General features: G+C 49.1%; 2 protein-coding genes across 5 annotated transcripts in view; one reads left to right on the top strand and one right to left on the bottom strand.

Annotated features, from left to right (window-relative positions):
• CYFIP2 (cytoplasmic FMR1 interacting protein 2) overlaps positions 1-20,910 on the bottom strand; it is a gene marked incomplete at its 5' end in the record, with an annotated part of 45,937 nt that overhangs the window by 14,862 nt on the left and 10,165 nt on the right. For all 4 annotated transcript variants that reach the window (XM_082489856.1, XM_082489855.1, XM_082489857.1 and 1 more), the window contains 14 exons: positions 6,186-6,273; positions 6,786-6,985; positions 7,648-7,767; positions 8,117-8,225; positions 8,963-9,039; positions 9,605-9,701; positions 10,441-10,597; positions 11,156-11,309; positions 11,637-11,784; positions 12,073-12,239; positions 13,767-13,892; positions 14,501-14,620; positions 15,501-15,618; positions 18,414-18,505. In XM_082489856.1, the coding sequence (XP_082345982.1) occupies positions 6,186-6,273; positions 6,786-6,985; positions 7,648-7,767; positions 8,117-8,225; positions 8,963-9,039; positions 9,605-9,701; positions 10,441-10,597; positions 11,156-11,309; positions 11,637-11,784; positions 12,073-12,239; positions 13,767-13,892; positions 14,501-14,620; positions 15,501-15,618; positions 18,414-18,505 (1,773 nt within the window). The remainder of the gene's footprint in view (positions 1-6,185; positions 6,274-6,785; positions 6,986-7,647; positions 7,768-8,116; positions 8,226-8,962; positions 9,040-9,604; positions 9,702-10,440; positions 10,598-11,155; positions 11,310-11,636; positions 11,785-12,072; positions 12,240-13,766; positions 13,893-14,500; positions 14,621-15,500; positions 15,619-18,413; positions 18,506-20,910) is intronic.
• On the top strand, positions 4,712-5,374 carry FNDC9 (fibronectin type III domain containing 9; the record flags this gene model as incomplete). The annotated part of the gene is made up of 1 exon (XM_082490099.1): positions 4,712-5,374. The coding sequence occupies one exon, from the start codon at positions 4,712-4,714 to the stop codon at positions 5,372-5,374; it is 663 nt and encodes a 220-aa protein (XP_082346225.1).

Here is a 20,910-nt window from a genome sequence, read left to right on the forward strand (position 1 = left end):
CTCGCAGCGCTCCCTCGCCTCTCAGCGGGATAATGGGGCTGGAGAGCAGCTTTCAAGCCGGCTTTTCCCTCAAGTGGGGGTCCCGGCAATCAGCCTGAGTGGGAGAAGACACATTTTAGGATGTGCACTGGCTGCAGACGAGCGGGATGATTCATTCCCGCCTGTCTGCAAGATGAGGTAGGTTCATCAAGCTCTCCGCAGAGCCACACAGCGCGTTAGCAGCAGGCTTGCGTCTAATAATAATACTCTGCCAGCAATTAAAAATATAACTCCATTTAAGGGTGAGATACACAGCTTGGGGTAAAGACTGTAGGATGTAAAAAATGACACCAGCGGATATTTTAAGACAAAACAGCTGAAGGTACAAGCTGGCTGCGTGGCACAGCTTGCTCCCCCGTGCTGGGTGGCTGCTCCCACCCCCTCGGAGAGCAGGAGCAAAGCCCCCGATCTCACCACCTCTCGAGAGGTTTTGCTGTTCTCAGGAGCAGCGGCTGCTGAAGACACTGCAGTGGTTCGCCCCACCTTTGGTTTGGGGCCAAACAGGCAGGTTTGGGGGCTGGGACGCTGGGAGTGCAGGCAGGATGGGGTTTGCAGCGCGGGGCAGAGTTCCCGCTGTTCCGCAGAGCCCGGGTGTCCCACCCTGCGCCCAGGTCTTTGGGGACAGCCATCCGTACGTGTGAGCTTTGGGAGCTCATGAGGTTATTAAAGATGCTCCGTAACAGATTCAGCAGCAAATGAAGCAAAACAAAACCCATTTATCATTTCCATGTCTTTGAGCTTGTTGTTGGCCATCACCCAGACCTGTCTGAGCTCACCTGAGGGAAAGCAGAGAGTGTTTTATCTGATAAAACAGATCAGAGAGAGAGATAATAGACATAATGCTGCCTGTGCCAGAACCCCCTTGGAAAAATTAAAAGCTAACGAAAGAGGAATATATTTAGAGACAAAAAAAGACTTGCACACAGCCCAAGACTAGCCCAGGCTCTTAGCCAACCTAACTTCAGTGTGACAGCTGAGATGGTGTCTAAGAAAGTGAAAACCAGTTCTGACCAGAATTGTCAGAGGAAGGTCTTTAAGTGAAACAGCCTGAACATGGCCTGGTTCCTTCCCCTGCCACAGCAACCTTCACTCTCCCTAGAAAGCTTTTACCATATTCAGCTGTATCGGCCATGTGCTAAGACTTTCATACAAAACCCCCGTATTCCCTGCCTGGGGTGGACAGGACGCGTACACTGCAGCAGGGATGCTTATATACTGTATGGAGACTGTATATTCTATGTACAGAGGCTGTGTCAGTATATATTCCGTGTCTCAGCATAATGCCTCGCTATAGCGACTACTGGTTTTCAGGGACCGTATGCACTGCTGTTATTTCCAAGGAGGCGATGGCCGCGGCAGCCCAGGGAGCGCAGCCCACACCGGGGGCCGGAGGGGACCGGCAGCGCCCGCTGCCAACACCTCCTGCAGCAACCGCAGCTCCTCAACGGCTTTGCGCTGTTGCTGCAGGCACGGCGGCAGAAAATAGAGCAGCTCCATCCCATTCACACGCCGTCCTATTTTTACAAGCGCCGGCAGCACACGCTGTCCTTCAGGTTACATCTGCCTGCACGCTCGTTAAAAAATAGTGGGGGCAAATCCAACCGGGGGAGGGAAAGAGGGATTTCAAGCGAGTCTGGCGTGACCCTGGGTTCGGCAGTGCCAAGAAAAACAGAAGCACTCATGAAAATACATAAACGAAGCCCAATCTAAAGCATTTACAGAGCTGAGAGTGGCTAACGAGCAGTAAGGTAGTGGGCTGCTGGTAATTTTGCAGCTTCTTTGTCGGAGACTTGGCAACCTGCTGTGTTTTATAAGTGGCCGAATTGCAAAAAATGGCTCAGTTTCTGATGATTACCGGAGCACGGCCACGGTTTGCATCCTCCAGTGAGGAGTAAGAGGTCCCAGGCAGGGCCGGAGCCGCGTCCACCTGCAGATATGGGGAACCCCAGTGCTGGAGCAGTCCTGGCACTGGCATGGTTTTAGCACCTTCTCATCCTGGGAGAGGAGAATTTCAAGCTCACCACCAGTGTAAACTGGTCCAAGCTTGATTTTGGGAGCAGGTAATACCAACACCACCAGAAGCTTTGCTGCGGTTCCCTTTGAGCTAGCGGGATCGATCGCTGCATGGAGAAAGGTCAGCAGGACCCTTTGCTGGCCTAATCCAGCTAGTCCTGTTTCCCTCGGTTTCCTCCCTCCCTGCTAACACATCTTATTTGTGAACAACTGAAATTTAATTTCAAAGCAACTGTGAACACTGATAAACTCAACAACCCAAACGCCATGAGAAAGCAGTTCTCTCATGAAAACATTATCGCCTTGTGTAACCCACCTTCCCGAAGCACGGATTTGGATGCTCAGCTCTCTCCCTGCAGGCAAGGGTGCACTTTACTCACAGCATGGGACCAGCTAAGAGCTCTCTATCCCCCTGCTCTTGTAAGCAGGACTGAGCCATATAAACAGCAAAAAGCCACCTGGGAGCACTTTCGTTTCCATCCCTGCCCATAATTATTTTCATCTCTGCTCCCAGGTTTCAGCTCGTTGGCAACCACAGCTCACTCACAGACACAGAAGGGAATACAGATCTTGGAAGACAAACTCCAAACATCCAGAATTGCAAAACGTAAATCAAAAGCAAGGGTCACGCATACTCCCCAGGCTTGTAATAGCCTCTCCTGATGCAATTTGCATCACCTCATCGCTGTTGATATTTAGATCTTCGAAGTGTTGGAAGCACCTTTCCAGCAACAACACGGAATGAGTAACTCCAGACCTAGCATTAACATTTCTTCTAGGAAAGTTCCTCTCTCAAATATATTTTGGCTTCAGGCAGCGAGTCACTTGTTGAGAACCTCTCCTTACCAGGCCCAGTGCCACATCTGTCTCCAGTGCCACTTCTGTCCCCTCCTGGCCACAGACTCGGCTGCTCCCCTGGACACTGCTGGCGCTGGCTTGGCCTCTCCCTCCTGCCCTCTCACCGGACTGACAGGGGACATCCCCGAGTTGTCTATAAGGCAGGGACATTCAAAGAAGAGTCTGTCTTAATCCCACGGGAGTTCAGCAGGAGGTCAAGGTCTTTGAGAACCCAGTTCCTACGTCTACCACACACCTTAGTAAAAAAATTAAAAAGCTAATGGACATTGCTGCAGCATCAGGGATGAAAATCTACTGCTCACTGGCTTTGGCTTAAATCAGTAGTTTAAATGTGCAAGAAATCATGGAATTAAAGACAAAGCCCCTGAGTGTTAAACTACCGATGGGTACCGCAGGTCAGGATCCCGGATTTCACACCGTGTGCAACGTGCCTCTAAGCCCAGACCCTGCTGGGGGGCAGTGATGGTCTTGCTGGGGGACTGTGGACAGGGAAAAAAAAGAAAACCCCAGCCAACCCAGCAAACAAAACTACCTGGCTTGTTTTTTCAACCTCGGAGGCAAAAGCTTTTAGGGATAACATTCCCAAATCACTCAAAGATGCCTGCCCATCCTTTCTTATTGGTTGCTATGGTGAGAGATGACGGAGCCCCAGACGGGTATAATACGAGGCAGCACGCGGGGAAGGGATTTAGCAGAGGCAGGAGGGAGGTGAGCGGTGGGAAGAGGGGAAGGCGCTGCCCACCCGTGGCCACGCACCGACCAGCACCGACGGTCACCAGGGATCTGCCCGGGGAGGTAAGGGGCTGCCCGTGGCTCTGGGAGGGCTCAGCGATGGGCGCGGGTGTGCTGGTCTGCTCTTCATGTGAGAATGGTTAAGGCAGTCATCAAGATGAGCTGATTCTTGAACGAATTCAAGGAAAGTTAGTTGTATTAAAAGAGAGAGGAAGAAGGAAAAAAAAAACAGTTCTATTGCATGCAGCTTCTGCTCTGAGCACTTGGCCGGTTGGGAGAGATAACCCTGCGATGAAGCTCACAGAGCCCTTTGGGGATCTAAAGGAGTGATGTACTGACGTGATTTGTGGCTGTTGCTGACCAGTAAGTTGTTAGTGATCAGTGTCTTTTATCCGGGGGAAAGTTTTGTACTTATTATTCATATATTTGTATTTCCCTAAAAGCATTGATTTTATATTTCATCAACCTTCAGATTTCACTTTTAAGATCCTGCTGTTAAAGTGTGAGATGTTGCAAGAACAGAAAGAGTTTGTACTCTATTAAGCAACAAGTAAGGTACAGAAAAATGCAGCAACAACTTAAACCAGTGAATTAATTGTTATGCAGCTTTTCAAATGGCATTCAGGTGTAAAATCAAAATATCTATTGGCAGCTTCACAAAGCGAGCTGGAGTTAGTTTAATGATCAGTTTACATTAATCACGCTTGCAGTATCTTTTCTATTCCGTGGGAAACAAAAATGCTAAAAAACCTTCCTATGTAGAAAACTAGTCAGAAAGAAGAGATTTTTTAAAAATCAAACTACAGCATAAATTATGCCCTATGTCCCAGTTGGTTTTTTTTTGGTTATGAAGCAGGGTGATACAGTAGCCTGAGCACCAACAGGATTCCTCTTTTGTAATTTTAGCCATCTAAGACCTAGCATCTAATCTAAGCTAGCCAGGTGTAGTCCTGGCTCCAGTCTAAGGGCCAGTAAAGCTGGTGGAAAGACTTCATGGTGTCTGTGGCCTTTGAGCCTGTACACTAATCGGGAAACTCAGCCTCTCCCTGCATCTGGTTTCAGGGGCACAATGAACATCGAAGTGCACAACATCACTTACACCAGTGCCACCGTCTCCTGGGCCATGAACAACCCCTGTCCAGAGAACTACTACCATGTCATGTACCGCCCCAACTGGAACAGCGTCTTCGCAGGCTATTTACGCCAAAACTTCCACCGCGAGGAGCGAGTTCCTCACCCCCTCAGCTCCCTTGTCCTCCACCGACTCACGCCATCCACCATCTACGTCCTCTGCATCACCTGCAAGAACTCTTACCCCTCCAGCAACCACTGCACCACCTTCCACACTCAGGACAAAACCCCCCTGGTTTTCGGCGGCTCTAAGCACGAACCTACCACCTCCATGTGGATGGTGAGCAGCCTGCTGCTCCTCTGCTTCATTGCTCTCCTGGCGTACGGCTGCCTGCAGTTCTGGTCTGCACGGTGCCACCGGGCTGCGAGGCTGAAGCATCCCGCTGCCAGCCCCGAAGAAGTGGGAGAAGAGAGCAGCTCACCGGAGGGGCCGCTGAATGACGGACTGAGAGAGGAGCTTCTGGAAGTCCCCATGACCACTGTGCTAATGAGGAGCTCCAGTTTCATCCGGGAGAGTCCGTATAGCTCTCCCCACTGCTTTTTTTCCTATAAAACCAACGACGATAAAAGGGCCATCCTGCCGCAGCACGGCCTTCAGTGAGAGCAAAATAAAGGGAGACCCTGCTTAGAGGTTTGGTTTGTGCTGCTCTTTCCCAGCTCTTGCCAACAGGACTGTCTGTGTGTCCACGGGGGCTGTTTGTCCCAGGGTAGAACAGGAGGTGGGGACATTGGTCGCAGGGAGAAAGATTTTTGTTGAGTGACAAAAATATTCTCATTTGCTGTTTTTTTTTAAAAAGAAACCAAGTCAGCTCTCTGGGAACAGCCAGGCTCGGCTGACTGTAGTGTCATTAGCTAATCTGCATCAGTGCTGTAGGTTGCCTTCAGAGTCATCAATCAACGCGGGCAAGAAATAAACTCCACTCAAGCACTTTCACACTTGAGCATCACACCACGAGCCCTCATAATGCCTGCATAAACAGTCAGCGCAGCCTGACAAAAGAGATTTTTGGCAGTGTTAATTAGTCTATATTTGCACACACAAGTGTTTTAGTAATTCCCATTTTGAACGACAAATGGGATTCCTGAAGTGGTACCTTCCTCGGGGAGGAGCTCCAACTCGCTCTCCTCTCTGGGCATTTGGATGGATGTGACTTGGTCTCAGTGCCAACAGTGCACAGAGCAGTGTCCGCATCCCTAACGTAGGCATGTTATGGAAAAGAATGTGGGAAAGCAATAGCAAAAGCACACTGAATCTGCTTCTTGCATGGCTTTTTGGTTTCACACGGCAACGTGACCCTACACATTTGCACCCGCCACTCTGTTAATGAACTAGTTCTTGCATTTCTTTCTTTCTTCCTAAATAAATACTTCCAACATCCACCCCGTCTGGCTGTTGTGACTCATTTACTGACCTTGGATCCGTAGAGGTAATACGGCTGAACGTTGGCTGGCTTGTCCCGCTGGGGTTCCTGTGTGAACGGGATCGCTGTCCTCACAAACCTGTGGTGGGCGCAGGAGACGGGGAGGAAAGTGGTGAGAGCCCCATTAATTGTGCTGAGTGCAGATATGGCCCAGTCTGGGATGAACTGCAGCTGCAGACTAATTAGCAGTTCATCACTTGAGCTACATGAACTGGAACACAAACTCCTGTCCCAATCTATTGGTGGTGTAAAACGTCAGTTTAACCTACCAAAGGTGAGGTTTCTTCTCATTTGGGACAGGCAAGAAACCCGTACGTGAGCAGCTACCACAGCTCTGCTGCTCCGTAAACCAACCTTCTAAACCAAAGTAGCTCAGTTGCTTGCAATCCCTGTCCGACTTTGTTGCCTGAATTTGTTACTAACATTTTCAAGGGAGCTGGTGGGCTTTAACTTCACTTGAACGGTAACTGTTGCATCCCACAGGGAATGAAAACTGCACCACAATGCGCGTGAATTTTATGTGGCAGGTTTGACATTTTGGAAAGGAAAGGAGGGTCTCCAGATGCCCCCTGCTTTGCTTTTCCTCCTCACCTGTTGGTGGACCCATTGTAGCAGTAGTTGGGTAGAAAGTCAAAGTTGAGCTCCCAGAAGACGTGGAGGGTGATGCGCCCATAGGGTGCGGAGACGTTGTGGTTGGCCTCCCGGAACATGGCGTCAAAGCTGTCCAAAGTCATGTGCTTGCACAGCAGCCTGTGAGTCAGGCGATTTATTTCCAAGAGCCACTCCAGCTCCTGCAGCACATAAAGCAGCAGCAAATGCAACATATTACCAAGATGACAAGAGAAAGAGCTGATCTAATTGCCAGGGGAATGATTTTATATCCACATCCACACAGAACCTTCCAGGTGAGGATGTAGCAAACAATAAAGACACCAATTTAACTCAATGGCAGAGGCCAATTGCACTTCTACTCAAGGGGTCCTGGTCCAGTATCTCCTAAACCCACAGGAAACAAAATTAATTTGTTCTCCACTGAGTGCTGGGTGGCTTTCACATCAGAATCCTCCAAAGGTGGAAACTGGTAATTTTACACTATTTGACCTTGATGCTCCTGTAACGTGTCAAAGGCAGCAAATTCTGTGCACACACAAATGATGTCTCAGCCACCTTCATCCAAAAGGGGGATTTCCTTCTCCCACGTTACAGGACTCTCTTATATGAGCTCTGCAAAATATAACTGCTGACTGTCACCTTATGATTTATGAAGATACTTAATGGTCCAATAATAATAAAGCAATTAAAGCTGCATAAATACAAATAGTAGAGACTCAGCAGCATAAAGGAGGATACACAGCTGTCTGAAACCTACTGTAGGTGGGACTTGAAGCAGAAGACAGTTGACAGGAGCGTATTATTCTCTCTATTCATACTCTTGGTCAGTAACAGTTCTTACCACTATAGATGTCAGGTCTTCACTCTCAAAGCGGCTAATGGCCTGGTCCAATGACTTGTACATCGCTGCTGAGATACGCTGGGTAATGAGCCTGTTCAGGTCAATTGATCTACCCAGCAACTGGGAAAAGAAGAGATTTGCACATTATATACAGATGGGGAAAAGGTACTTTATTTTTTTTTTAACAGACACAAATTAAAACCAAACAGCCCAATCCTCTTAAATGTGAAAGCGGTGATGTAAAGGCCTCAGTTGGGTTTACCATCATTTAAGAGGGAAGGAGGGAAATATGGCGCATAACTCATTCTCCCCTTGGATCCCATGCATGAGCGCGGTGTGTCAGAAACAGGTTCCACCCTTCTTATTCCAGCACTGATCTCAATTGAGCCCAGTACCAGGTTGCCACCCACTAACAAAAGGGTAATAGACCAAGAGCTATGAGTACTGGAGTCTACCGCTTGCACTGTACCTGGACATGCCTCTGCTTGAGCAGTGTTTCGTAGCGGTTGGATGGTGGGTATGGAATAATCACCCCGTAATTCTTACATTCAGCCCGGAAACGTTTGTCCAATAAAACACTAAAAAAAGATAAAAGATTGTGCTGAAAGCTATCACTAGTGACAGGTACTGGTGTGATCCCTCCTTGAAGATCTGCTGTGGGAACATTAGGTTGGTGATGGGTGATTGCTCTCCTTCTTTAAGGCCAAATGTGATCTAGAGACAAAACTCCTTGCACCAAAGACTTGGTTCACCTTTTGGGACATGAGAGGAGGACTCTCACTGGAGTTCATCCATGTTCTTTAAATCGCTACGAAGGAAATGTCACAAAGGGCCTATCTCCCTACAAGGGAGCAAGCGACTCTGCGGAAGTCCTACAGTCAGCTGGTCTGACGTGTGACCTAAGATACCGAGAACCCTTCTGGCTTTTACAAGTCCTGCTGCTTTACTAGGGTGAGGACAAGTACATATTCCTGTTTCTTAAGAGATGGGAGGCTTCCACTCACCTGCCTGGTACACAAACAGAAGTCAAGCAATGTCTTCAATAGGCTCGGTTTGCTTCTCTGCTGCTCTCACAAATTGTACTCAGACAGCTACTTAGGATGCCAATTATAATTTTTCACTTTTAACCATTTCTCCTTGCCACCATTAATTAATTTGCCCCATCTACACTGGTCTGACTTGGACAGCCAGCTCTGTGGGACAGGGGTGATCTATTTTGTTATGTCTACTTGCAGCAGCTACTGCCTGAGGGGAACCTTTTGGTTAACAGCAATATCATCAGTCAGCAGCAGCAGTCAGGTTCAGGTTCTCCTACCTGCCAGCCATTGCTTTATAATAGGCAAAGATCTGATCTGCCAGCTTGTACACAAATTGATCAAAGCACAAATTCACCTGGGGGAGAAAAAACAAGAGTTTGTGAGGGTGTACCCAGCACAGAGCAGCTCCTTCCCACGCATGCAAGATCAATACAATTTAACACAGAGCTCTAATTTAATACATACATGTATGTCACACTAAAAACCACACTGCAGTTCTCTCATGCTAAAGGTAAGCAGAAAATTGCAGTTACATTTCTCTCTTATAGTTTCTGCGTGTTCTTAGAGGTCCTGGTCCCCCATCCTCAGTCATCCTTCTCTCTTAGGGATCTCGAGTTTCTCATTTTCCTCTGATGTCTCATAACCCTCTACCCATCAGACAGACTCTTCCATGCCCCCAGTGTTTGACAGCCTTTGGCTTCCACGGTTCCCCATGGGTACAGCTAAGCTGAAGCCCTTAATCGGCAGAGTCTGTAGGATCTCTGGAAATTCTGATCTTTTGAAAACTTCTTGGGTCTGATGGGGTATTTTTTTCAGGAGATGCCTATAATGAATTCGCTGAACTGCTGGGTGGGGCTGTCAAACAGGGCAATGTGACCCCAGTGAGCTCTTTCCATACAATAAAGATGAAGAGAACTTACTTCAGCTTCAATTTCATCGTACAGGAACTGCTTTTTGAACTTGGTCAAAGCATAGTACGCGCTGTCATTATAGAGATCCAAGGGGTACAGTACATACCTGAGGGCAAGAAGATGGATCATGTCTTAAATTAACTTTGGAGCATATCAGCATAAAGGGCAGCCAGTGCACGTACCCGGCTTGGTACAAAAATTACTTTTCTCTGACTCCACTCCTATCACTTCCACTCCCTTCAGCCCCTCTCTCGCTCCTTGTGTCCTGCTGGAAGCAGCTAGAACAGATCTGGATTTGAGCTAACTGTGACTTGTTCAATCAACCCTTGCTCCTTCTCTGCCCTTAAAAAAGCTTTCATCCTGCACTCATTCCACAGAGTGCTCTCACAATGGCCGTAAAATGGAAAATAAAGTTCTCCTGATGAGGAAGATATTATGAACATAATTACACTTGCATAATAGCAAATCCTCTCATCGTTTATCATGTATATATATAAAAAAAAAGTGTTTAGGTGCCTTAGCCAGGGCCCACATCCCTTTGGTTGCACATGCTGTCTGGCTGCTGCATGCAGATGATGGTACCACCAAGTTGTGCCCACAGCCGGATAGAGCAGTTGCCAACTGCTGGTTTATGATGCATAAGTAAGTGCCAGTGCCAGGAAGCCGCCCATGTGCATCTGCTAACAAGGTATTCATACAGCACACGTCCACGTGACAGCAAGTCAAGAAACATCTATTTTCCCTCCCACGTCAAACAGACTGTTCATCACCAGCCTACCCTTCTCCAAAACAAAACCCCAAGCCCCAGCGCATGCACAGTCCCAACACAGCCCATCAGCTCTTACTCCATCATAGAGGGTTCTTTGGTTTCCAGAATATGGTCCGTGAGGATCCAGGGCATGGACATTTCGATGGGGAACTGGATGCGGCGGCCCATGGTCAGCTCCAGGAAGAACTCCCGAAACCAGAGCTGGGACAGGTCGCAGCACTGCTGCAGCGCTTCTGAAATGCAGAGGAGATCCCCCCAGCGGGAGGGCACCCATGTTACCCCCCCGGGGACAGCTGCGAGGGAAGTGCACAAGAGGCAACTGCTGCAGCCTCATATTGGACTGGTTTTGGGTATGGAACATTTTTCTGGGATGTCTCTGTTTTTAAACCCAGACCATGTCCATGCTGTCTGAGCACTTCATAGTGGAAGAAGAAATAAATGACTGTTCCTTTTGATCTAGAGCTCCAGGGAGAACATTTCAATGACTCAGAGTTATTCCAGAAGATTTCTTCTGTGCCCAATGGCTCAGAAGTTTGTCTGGGATGGAAAGAAAACTCCAGCCCTAGAAACTAAACTACCACTTGTAGCTATTTGCTATTGCTGACTCATTCCTGTCCACATAATGATTACTACCCCAAAAGACACCTGTGCCAGCCAGAAGTAGAACATTTGGGGAAAAAAATAACCAAGGAAAATCTTATGCATCGGTCAATGAGGAGCAAAGATGATCTACCTTTGCCTATCTGAACATGCAAGAGTTGGATTCAAGCCTCCCCCTGCCATAACCTCACCACTGATGTTGAGAAGGTGGGTGAAGAAGAAGGACTGCTTGTGGAACTCCTCAATGGCCAAGACTATCGGCCCATCCAAGCTGCTCCTCAGAGTCTTCTTTGAGCCACTCTTGTCTGCTATGAGGGACTCCAGCATCGTCCGCACCATGTAAAGCTTTGGAAGAAAGTTAACACGCGGTTACCACCCTCCAGTGAGACACCACCACATACAGCCATGGAGTTCTGCAACAAAAAATAACACTTCTCCCAGGTGGCTACTACTCTCTGCTTCCATAAGCCACCATCATTCCAAGCTAGAAATAATTACATCCCTAAAAAAGGGGACTTTGGGAACTAGGCACCAAAGCAGTTTTTAATACACAAGAGCATGGTGAAGGCTTTGTGGGAGACCATGGAAACAGCTACTTATCCACTGGACGAGAGAGTCCTACAGGGCTGTTAGGCCACTAATTCCCTACACAGGAGATGGAGATTTACATACCTGTGTACTTGATGGTCCTACTGCTCGTCGTGGGACTTTAATATCAAATCCACCTTTGGGATCCTTCTCACCTCTCAGGCAAGGATCATTTGGAGGCTCTCGACCTCCCTCCCAGTCACAGATCGTCTTCCGAATTGCCTGAAGGACACTGGAGCAGGTGGGAGAGGAAAAGCAGCGCTTAAGCTTGATTCTACTTCAAGATGAAAATATTCACTGCTGTGCACGTATGGGAGGAAAAGTATCTGAGGTGGGGACATATGCTCTCGTTACTGGGGGAGTCATGCCCAAAAGTTACCTTGGAAAGAGCTGGTGGCCAAGGTGTGTCGGCTGGTTGTATACCCTGAGGTATATGTGGGGCCACATGCTTACATACTACAAATGTGTTACACAAATAAATACGTGGGCTTTGCATTAAATTCAAGAAGGACAGACTGACCTGATCAGAACATTCTTCTTCTTCCTGACCGCCTGCCTGAGCGGCTCTCGCAGAGTCACCTGGGCAAAGTCCTGCAGAGCTGCATAGATAGTGTTGCGGATGGCTTGGTTAAAGACACTCTCCATCCGGCCCATCAGCACTTGCAGACCTTTGATCATGGCAATTACCTGAAGAAAAAATTAAAACCAGATGTATTTGCTATTTTTCCATTGTATGAAGAGGTCCATAAATCCAACATTAAGAGAATTTGGAACTAAATTAATTCTACTCCAGTAACTTGGTGGCTAATTTTTTTTGATGTTAGCTGCTTTACAGATCACAACAAGCTGTGGAGAGCATTTACACCACCAGCTTCTTGCAAATGGCCCCTGTCCCTTGGCAGGCTCTGTTTCCACTCCCGATCTCTTGATATCTTTAATAACACACAATCCTGGGAAACTGCACGTGGCCCACACATGGGTGCAGCTGCGTGGCTTGCACAGACCTGCATCTGCACCAGAGTACAGTCTTCCTTGGACAAGAGTACAGGGACAATTCCCAGGAGGGAGTGAGTCACAAAAATTAAGGCAATATTCAAACAACCTTGGACTGTGTAAGGACAGATGAAGGTGTGAGGGCCTCCCACAGCCAGGCTTGGAGTACTGCATCCAGCTCTGGAGTCCCCAACCTAACAAGGACATGGACCTGCTGGAACGTGTCCAGAGGAGAGCCACGAGGATGATCCGAGGGCTGGAGCACCGCTCCTATGAGGAGAGGCTGAAAGAGTTGGGGCTGTTCAGCCTGGAGAAGAGAAGGCTCTGGGGAGATCTTATTGCGGCCTTCCAGTACCTAAAGGGGGCCTACAGGAGAGCTGGGGAAGGACGTTTTACTCGGGCATGTAGCGATAGGATGAGGGGGAATGGCTTTAAACTGGAAGAGGGCAGGTTCAGATTGAACATTAGGAAGAAGTTTTTCATTTTGAGGGTGGTGAGGCACTGGCACAGGTTGCCGAGAGAGGTTGTTGAGGCCCCATCCCTGGAGGTGTTCAAGGCCAGGCTGGATCTGGCCTTGGGCAACCTGGTCTAGTGAGAGGTGTCCCTATCTATGGCAGGGGGGTTGGAACTCGAAGTCCTTTCCAACCTAAACCATTCTATAATTCTGTGATTCCATTCCCACTGTCCACAGACAGCTGGACCAAGAGTCGATGGGTCCTGGGGACTGGCTGAGGATCTCTTGTGTTTGCACAGCGCCTGAACGTAGCTCCTGATCTTAGTCCAGATGCTGCTGCTCTGCAAGCCTGCACCCTTTTACTTTTTTTTTTTTTTTTCAGGAGCCCCAAACCCCCTTTTCAGGTCAGGAGAGGCTTAATACAGCAATACTAAGAAAACATAGGGATTCACCTTTGTCTTTCTCCAGCACACAAACACAGCATAAGAAGAGCAGGATCAGGAAGAGAGAGGAGCATTGCTCTCATCATGCACTGGTGCAGTGTTTCTATCCCAGTAGGAGATCCTAAGAACTTAATTTGCCCCTTAGTTGTGGGCAAATTAAAGGCCATAGGGATGTGGGAACCCTTAATCCCTTAGCATGGGCAACAGGGATGATGAACCAGCTGAGGATGGTGAGATGCCCTTCCCTCCTCTTCTGCTGGCCTGAGGAACATGGACAGGAAACCAGCCCTGGCTGGTTCTTACTCTTGTGCAGTTGGCACCCACCTCCACAAAGGCAAACTTCTCTTCACTGGTGTAGTTATACCGGGTGGCTCTCTCATACTCTTCTGCTGTTCCCGGGCAATCCTTGTTACAGAACTTATCTGTGGGATGAACCAGCTTCCAAGAGTACTGCAGGACGGAAAGGGACACTGTCAACATTGCAATGAGTAAGAAGCCAGTCTGGAAAGGCTGAAGATGGTCCTATGCCAGGAAAACACTCCCTAGACATTACTACAGTTGTTTGACATTCCTTTGGGAGCAGAATTTGTGCTTCTTCCTGACTTTATTATCACTGTACTGAATATTGTTTTTGTTTATTTGGGAGGTTGCCAGTCATATCGGGCTTTTGACATCCACGGGCTGGTGTTGAGATGTGAATGATATTTTCATCATTTGAATTACAGTTTTAGTTGCTCAAGACTCAGACTCATCCCAAACAGCTTTCAGTACTTAACCAAGGTGTTCAGGTTAGGAGAACAGTCCCCCAGTCCCCCTCTAACATGGCTGGGGACACTCCAGCACCTGCAAAGGGTAGTTCAGGTCCAGGATGACCAAGCTCTCTCTTTCTCCATTTGGTACAGAGGGTGTTCAGATCATTAGCTGCCTGATCTTACAGTGTTTGTTAATGGCTTAAAGCTAGGTGGCATGAAAGGAAGCTCAACTTTCCGCAGTCTTTGTTACATGCCGCATTAAAACGTTCACGCTCACCTGGGAAGAGGAGGACATTACACACTCACCACTTCCATGACGTGGGCGCTCCACTTGGACAGCAGCTGCAGTCCCCGTAAAGCGAGATCAAAGAGCTCCCTGTACTCTTCATCTGATTTCTGGCTGTCCAGTCCCGAGCCAGTGACCACCTGGAGAATATCACATCACGTCAGGGCTAAGCTCAGCAACTTGCTGCAGAGGCTTCGCTGAGCCAAACAGCAGCCACAGATCTCTCTCTCAAATCCCAGCTGAAATGAATTCCCCGTGACCTTATGATCAAGCTAAAATTGCGCAGTGCATATACAGTCCCTCAGGAACAGCAGTGTAACTTGGCCAGGATCTTTTTACCCAGGCAGTCAATTTGTCTCCTACAAAAAAATGAGTCTGACCTGTCACCTCAGAGCAAATAACTGACTGTTTTCATTCCACTTTCCCATTCCTTTGTGATGGTCTAGTACTACCGAAATCCTTGAGAGTCCTTTACTGATTTAAAGTTTAAATAAGCACTTACAAATGCCAAAAAAGAAAAAGGCTGAGAATGCTAACAGTTCATTAACTAACAGTGATGAATGAGGATCAGACATTTGCAAAAGACGGTCACAATTGCTTCAGAGAGGGCTCCAACATTCAGTAACGAAAAGAACAGAGATGCTCTCATGAATTTTCCTCGAAGCCCTGACCAATAGCTCTATGTAATAGAAAAGACCCATTTACAAGTCATGGGTGTTCTGCCACCCGGCTGATAACAGACATTTAGGTGCAAAAAATTCTCTGCTTCCTATTTCAATGGAGCTGTGGCCAAAGAGAGCAGCTTTTGCAGTAGATCCTCCAGTGCGCGTGATTTTGCACCTGCAGGGTCCTCTCATGACTTCCTTTTTTGTTGCTGGATCGAGAAGTGGTTTGTTCCACTTGTGTCCTCCTTCCCTCCTCCCTGTATGTCCTTGTCAGACCATACTCCTGCCACAATTGTCCTCTCCCAGCCTTGTCTGTCTAACGAGCCTGATTATGGTGACTACCCGCTAAGCTTACCTCACTGTTGCTGTAGCGAGCGAGCTCTGAGATGAAGCGGATGTGGTCGTCTCGGATCTGGACCATCTGCTCACAGATGTTATACTGGGGACTTATGCTGCTCTGCGTGCATGTCCACCTGGGCAAAAAAGCAAGGGTTTCAAGGACAGGACACTCAGACACCCCCAGGGACAAAGCCTTGCGTTCAACTGCTCTCTTCACTTCAACATGCTCAAGACATGCCACCTTCAAGGCAAATGTCAGACCATGTCTTCTCTCTCATGTCCCCTGGCTGTGTGAGGTCTTCCAGAGGTGGTCTCACACAACATGATGGGGTTGCTTGCCTCACCTTTCAGCCTGAACATCTCTGCTCCGTCCACCCTGAAGGCTGCTCTCCATGTTGGGCTCACCTACCCCATAGGCATTTCCCAGGCCACTGTTGGACAAGCTTTGAGGCAAGGATGAACTGCAGAGCCCCAGCATCATTTGCATCCTTTCTGCTAAACCTAAGGATAATCATCCCCTTAGAGGTCGTTCTTCCGGGTCTGAAAGGGCTGGGTCATGCTGCCTTCTCCTGCAAGGAAAGATCCTACAAGGGGCCAGCAAGGAAATATCCCTCCGATTCTGTGTTTGGTTCTGGCTCACATCTCAATGAACAACCCTGAGTATAAATGATGGGCAGAACATGATTGAACGAACTAGATTTTCATTTGCATTGAGCCACATGTACCATGTAACAGCATAATGGGGCCCTAAAAGAAGGCAGCGCTCCCTTTCCAAAGGCACAGTCACATAAAGTCATATTTCCTTTTTCCCCATTTTGTATTAGCCACAGACGTAGAACCAGAATGGCTCCATCAAAATGCTTTGTGCAAGCAAATGTCTGTCATCAGGACTCTCATGTCTTACTCTTTCATCACAGGATAAAAGTTCAGAATTTGCTTTTTTTCCCCCCTTAAATAACTGTCCATCTTAAGATAGATAGTCATCTTCTCCAATCTAGACTGGCCGTACAAAAGGAAGGTGAGAAACCTGCCTCTGATACGGACATTGACATGAAGACATATTCCTACAGTTAACTGCGAGGCACTTGTTGCCAATTGTTGTGGTGGAAGAAGGTCCTGAAAGTGCTGGGCCACATCATCCCTTGTGAAGTCCATCCTCCCACAGTCCCATCGCTCGACTCTTACCCGTTCCAATGTCCTGTGCTCCCCACCGGACAATCGGCAGGTTAGCAGGAACGGCCAGGGCTGCACCAGCCCTCCCTGCCACACACAACCCAGTCCACAGGGCAGAAACAAAGCGCCATGCAGGAAAAACACCAATTAATTCCACTTTCATGGAGACAGGGAGGGAAAAGAAAGTGACAAAAACAATATTAGTAAGAAACGGGGATTATATCGAACCACCTTGGCAGAGTTAGTGTTGGGAGTCCCATGCAATTTGCCGGGAAAGCAAGTGAGTGAGGAAGAAACATTGGTTAGTAAGGTACAGCACACAGACCTGCGAGACAGATTTCAAGACAGACATTAAAATTGTGCACAGGGAAACAGCCCACGAGCTACCTTGGTTTTGAGAAGGGAAAATGAATGCAGCTGACACACGTTTCGTTGAAATGTGCTTTCTGAATGATTTGGGATAACGTTTAAAGTTTGAATTGAGTTTTTGAAAATATTTTTTAAATTTACATTTTGTAGAATTTTTTTTTTTTTTTTCAATTTGAATGGAAAACCTTTTGCTCGGGACATTTTGCCACGTTGCTTTTTCCAATTTCTCGCGAGCAATTAATCGGCACTTTTCAACCAGCCTTTGGGAGGGCCGTTCCCGGGTGAACCACGTGGCAGGCAGAAAAGCCGGACCCTCTGGGGTGGAAGGGGACAAGCAAACGGAAGCGGAGAGATGAGACTGCAGGTTAGTTCCTGTCCTGCTGAAGGGACAGCCGAGCTAGGCTGTTACTCGCAGACGCCGGAGAAATCAGACTTCCATGGGATACGGTCCCCACGAGTGAACAGCCGCTCGCTGGCGAAAGCCGGAGCCGCCACAGCGATTACAGCTGCACACAGCTCAGATGGGCTCTGCTTACGTGGGGTTGCAAACGCCGTTCCGAGGGTATCCAAACCTAACACCCATTCTTCTAGCAATAACTGAGCGCGATGCAAAGCTACCGAGACAAGTGGGGCCTCGCACGCGCCTGCTGTGATCTGAAGCAACGCCTGCAGATTCATCTGACGGCAGCGGCGAACTGCCCGCGAACCCAGGCTGGGAAGCAGTGCTTTCCACTCCTGAGCACTGCTGTAAAGGCTCCATTTCTGCCCTTCTCCCACAATACCCATTTGTTTCCAGTGCCTCTGAGCCCCCAGTTCACCCCTCGTTCCCCCTGCCCTCCTTCACCAAACCCGCCTGAGCTAGAGGAGACGCCCTGGCTACTGCAAAGAGGTCCGCTGCTGCGTTCGCGCTCTGGAGGATTTTGTCCCCGAGATGAAAAATGTGGATTAAAATCTCTCCAGAGCAGGAACAGGCTGCTCGCACTCACACACCTCCGGGCGCGCACACCTCGCAAGCACTCAGCGCCTGCCCCGACCCAGGCACCAGCCGCCTCTTCCCTCCTCCTGCCCGGGGGGCCGAGCATCCCCCCAGCCCTCGCCGCCGGCGGGCGCGCAGGGACAGGCATGCCCGCTGCCCTGCCTGCGCGCGGGGGGTACGGTTACGCGGAGGTTCCGAGCTGGCTGCGCACGCACGCACGCACTCAGGACGTGTTCCCATGCAGGGACGGGGAGGTACACACGTGCACACAGGGCTGGCACGCCGGGACTCACACCTCACAGGGACACACACGGGTACCCGTGCACAGACCTCACGCACGCCGGAGAGTTGTGGCTCCCACGGCTTTCGGGACACACACAGAAGCCAAGAGACATTATGGCAGGCACTCACTTGGATTTGTTCTCCTCATAGTGAGCACTGGTCTTAATGTATCTGGCCAGTTCTATCTGCATATCGCCGAATAAAGGAACCACCTGCAGCTGCTGGAAAAGAAAACAAAAGATGGTTGAAACACGGCGGAGAGCGAGCCCGTGGCCCCAGCGCAACACGAGGGACTACGCAACGGCATCCTGCGTCTCTGAAGCCATGGAGAGTGTCAGACTGTTTAAAGCAAGGTGCAAACCTGGACCCGGGGTCACTTCACACCTAGGATGCGACCGAAAACCATCACAAGGCTTTTTTTTTTTTTTTGTGTGTGTGAGGAAAATCACCCCCTGCGAGTGCTCTGGGCCCCGGACTCGCTGATATTGCCAGAACGGTTCAGTGCTGTAACCAGCCAGAGGAAAGGCTCTGTTCACAACAAAAAGAGAGAAGCGTATTCCTGAGCAGGGCTCATTGCCTCCCACCAGAATCTTCCAAGAGAACAGAGGGACGAAAAGCCATTGTGTTGGTATTTTGGCAGCAAGCTGCTGCGGCTCCCTTCGGAGGGGAGCTGTAGGCTGCTTTGCCGCCTGGGCTCCCAGGGATGTGGCATCTTTCCCCAGGGACTCAGACTGCACTACTACCTCAAGCTCAGACAGGTCCCTGTTTCACTAAGCTTTCAGCTGCAAAGAAAATTCAACCAAGAACTACCGACGTTTCTTCAATAATATAAAGCTTCAACTTCACCCAGCTACAAAATCCTTGCCCCAAAATTCAGGGAAGACGGTGACAAATTCCCTGTCCTATTATCACATGTTTTTCTTCTCAGGCGGACTTGCGCGGAGGATGTGTAGTGCTGTCATCAGGGATTCCCAGTGGCACTTTCATAAAAGGTCTAAATGAAGGGGTAGTTCATTTTCACTACTCAAATTTCTGGTCAATCCACTAGAAATTTAATCAGAAGGCAATAAGCAGATATAGCAAGAGGAGTAGTTGGCCTTTTCTTATCGAGATCTGATAGTCTGGAGTGGTACTTAACTGATTAGGTGAGACCATAGCAGATGTTGGAAAAGTGCAAATGGAAAAAAAGCTGGAAAGGAGAAAGTTATTCCATGCAATAGAAGATATTTTACCTGGTTCTCTGATGGCCCACAGCACTTTGCAACGAACAGCAAATCTGTTTGAATGCACCAAGATGACCAAACTCTACACATTACACCGAGGGCTTGATTGAAACCGCGATTCAGTTGAATTAGCAAAGCTGAACGAGGGAAAACTCGAAAGACTCCGAGGGATGGCACGATAACACACATTTGCAGTGCTGCAGTCCTCAGCAGTCTCCCCAGTGACTGGAGGGTATTCAACCACTTCATTATCGCCCTGTCCGTAAGGTTATGGTGTCTGTCCGTAGTCTCCTATGCGGCATTTCAGCCCTGCTCTCAAAGCTGTCTCCAGGAGATGATGCAAATTGGGGTAAATAGGTCCCCGCTCGCCCAGGGTGAGATGCAGCAGCTGGTACACCAACCCTTTGTGAAACCAGCTAGCTGGGCTAGCCCGTTCCCTCCCCTTGCGCAGACCCAGCGCATCACCTATAAACTGTGAGTCGGGGCAATAAGCAGGGAGGACTCTCCCTGTCACCACAACCGACCTCTTCTTTCAGGAGCTCTCTGGGGAAAGCAGCAGGGAGAATCCGCTCTGCTGAAAGAGTGATGGGGAAGAAGTGCTCCGTGGCCCCCCAAAATCATCATCTTCTCATTTTCCCTCATGTGGAGCAAATGCGTGTAACAAAAATTAATCTTTCCATCTCTGGAGAAAGGTTAATACAGTGGAGGCGAAAGGACCCTGGAAGGACTGCACAAGCTCAGTAGGTCTAAAAGGAAACTAATTACTCCATCTGGGAAGTTACTCTGCTATCCTCCTGCTATAGCGTTATTCTTATTTGTCCCTTGCCAGATCCCACCTTCCCTCCTAGAGCTGACCTGCCCCAAACCCGAGATGCCTCCCAGACCCAGCCTGTGTGCAGAAGCAGTGGCAAGGAGGTGCCATTCCCCCTGCACTGCCGCAGGCGCTGCTGTGCGGGGTCTCAGCCCCCCTCTCCATGTACCACTGCTGGCCGGTGCCTCACACCCCCCAGATTTTTGGGGGAAGCAACAGGGTCATCCCAAACCTTTCTTGTGCTGAGGGGCCCTGAGGCTATGCCGCCTGGCCTCCAGCTGCGGACCAGCCCTCGTGCACAGGCAGAGGGAGGCTGCACGGCTGCTTCCCACTCTGTCACTGGGAGCATCCAGTTCTCATGGGTCTTTTCCCAAAACCTGGATCTCAGATAAGACACAAATGGTTCATCAAACCATCGGGTGAGCCCTTTGAGGAACTTGCGGAGCATCTCCAAGCCCCAGCTGACACAAGCTCCTCAAGAAGCTTTTTCTGTCCTACAGGGAGCACAGTTTATACACGAAATAAGACTGCCAGCTCACATGTCGGCTGGCCAGCTGGGTCCCCTGGCCCTCAGCTCAGCACCTCGCCGAGG

Source organism: Vanellus vanellus (assembly GCF_965231255.1).
Source record: "Vanellus vanellus genome assembly, chromosome: 13".
In the NCBI taxonomy this organism is placed as follows: domain Eukaryota; kingdom Metazoa; phylum Chordata; class Aves; order Charadriiformes; family Charadriidae; genus Vanellus; species Vanellus vanellus.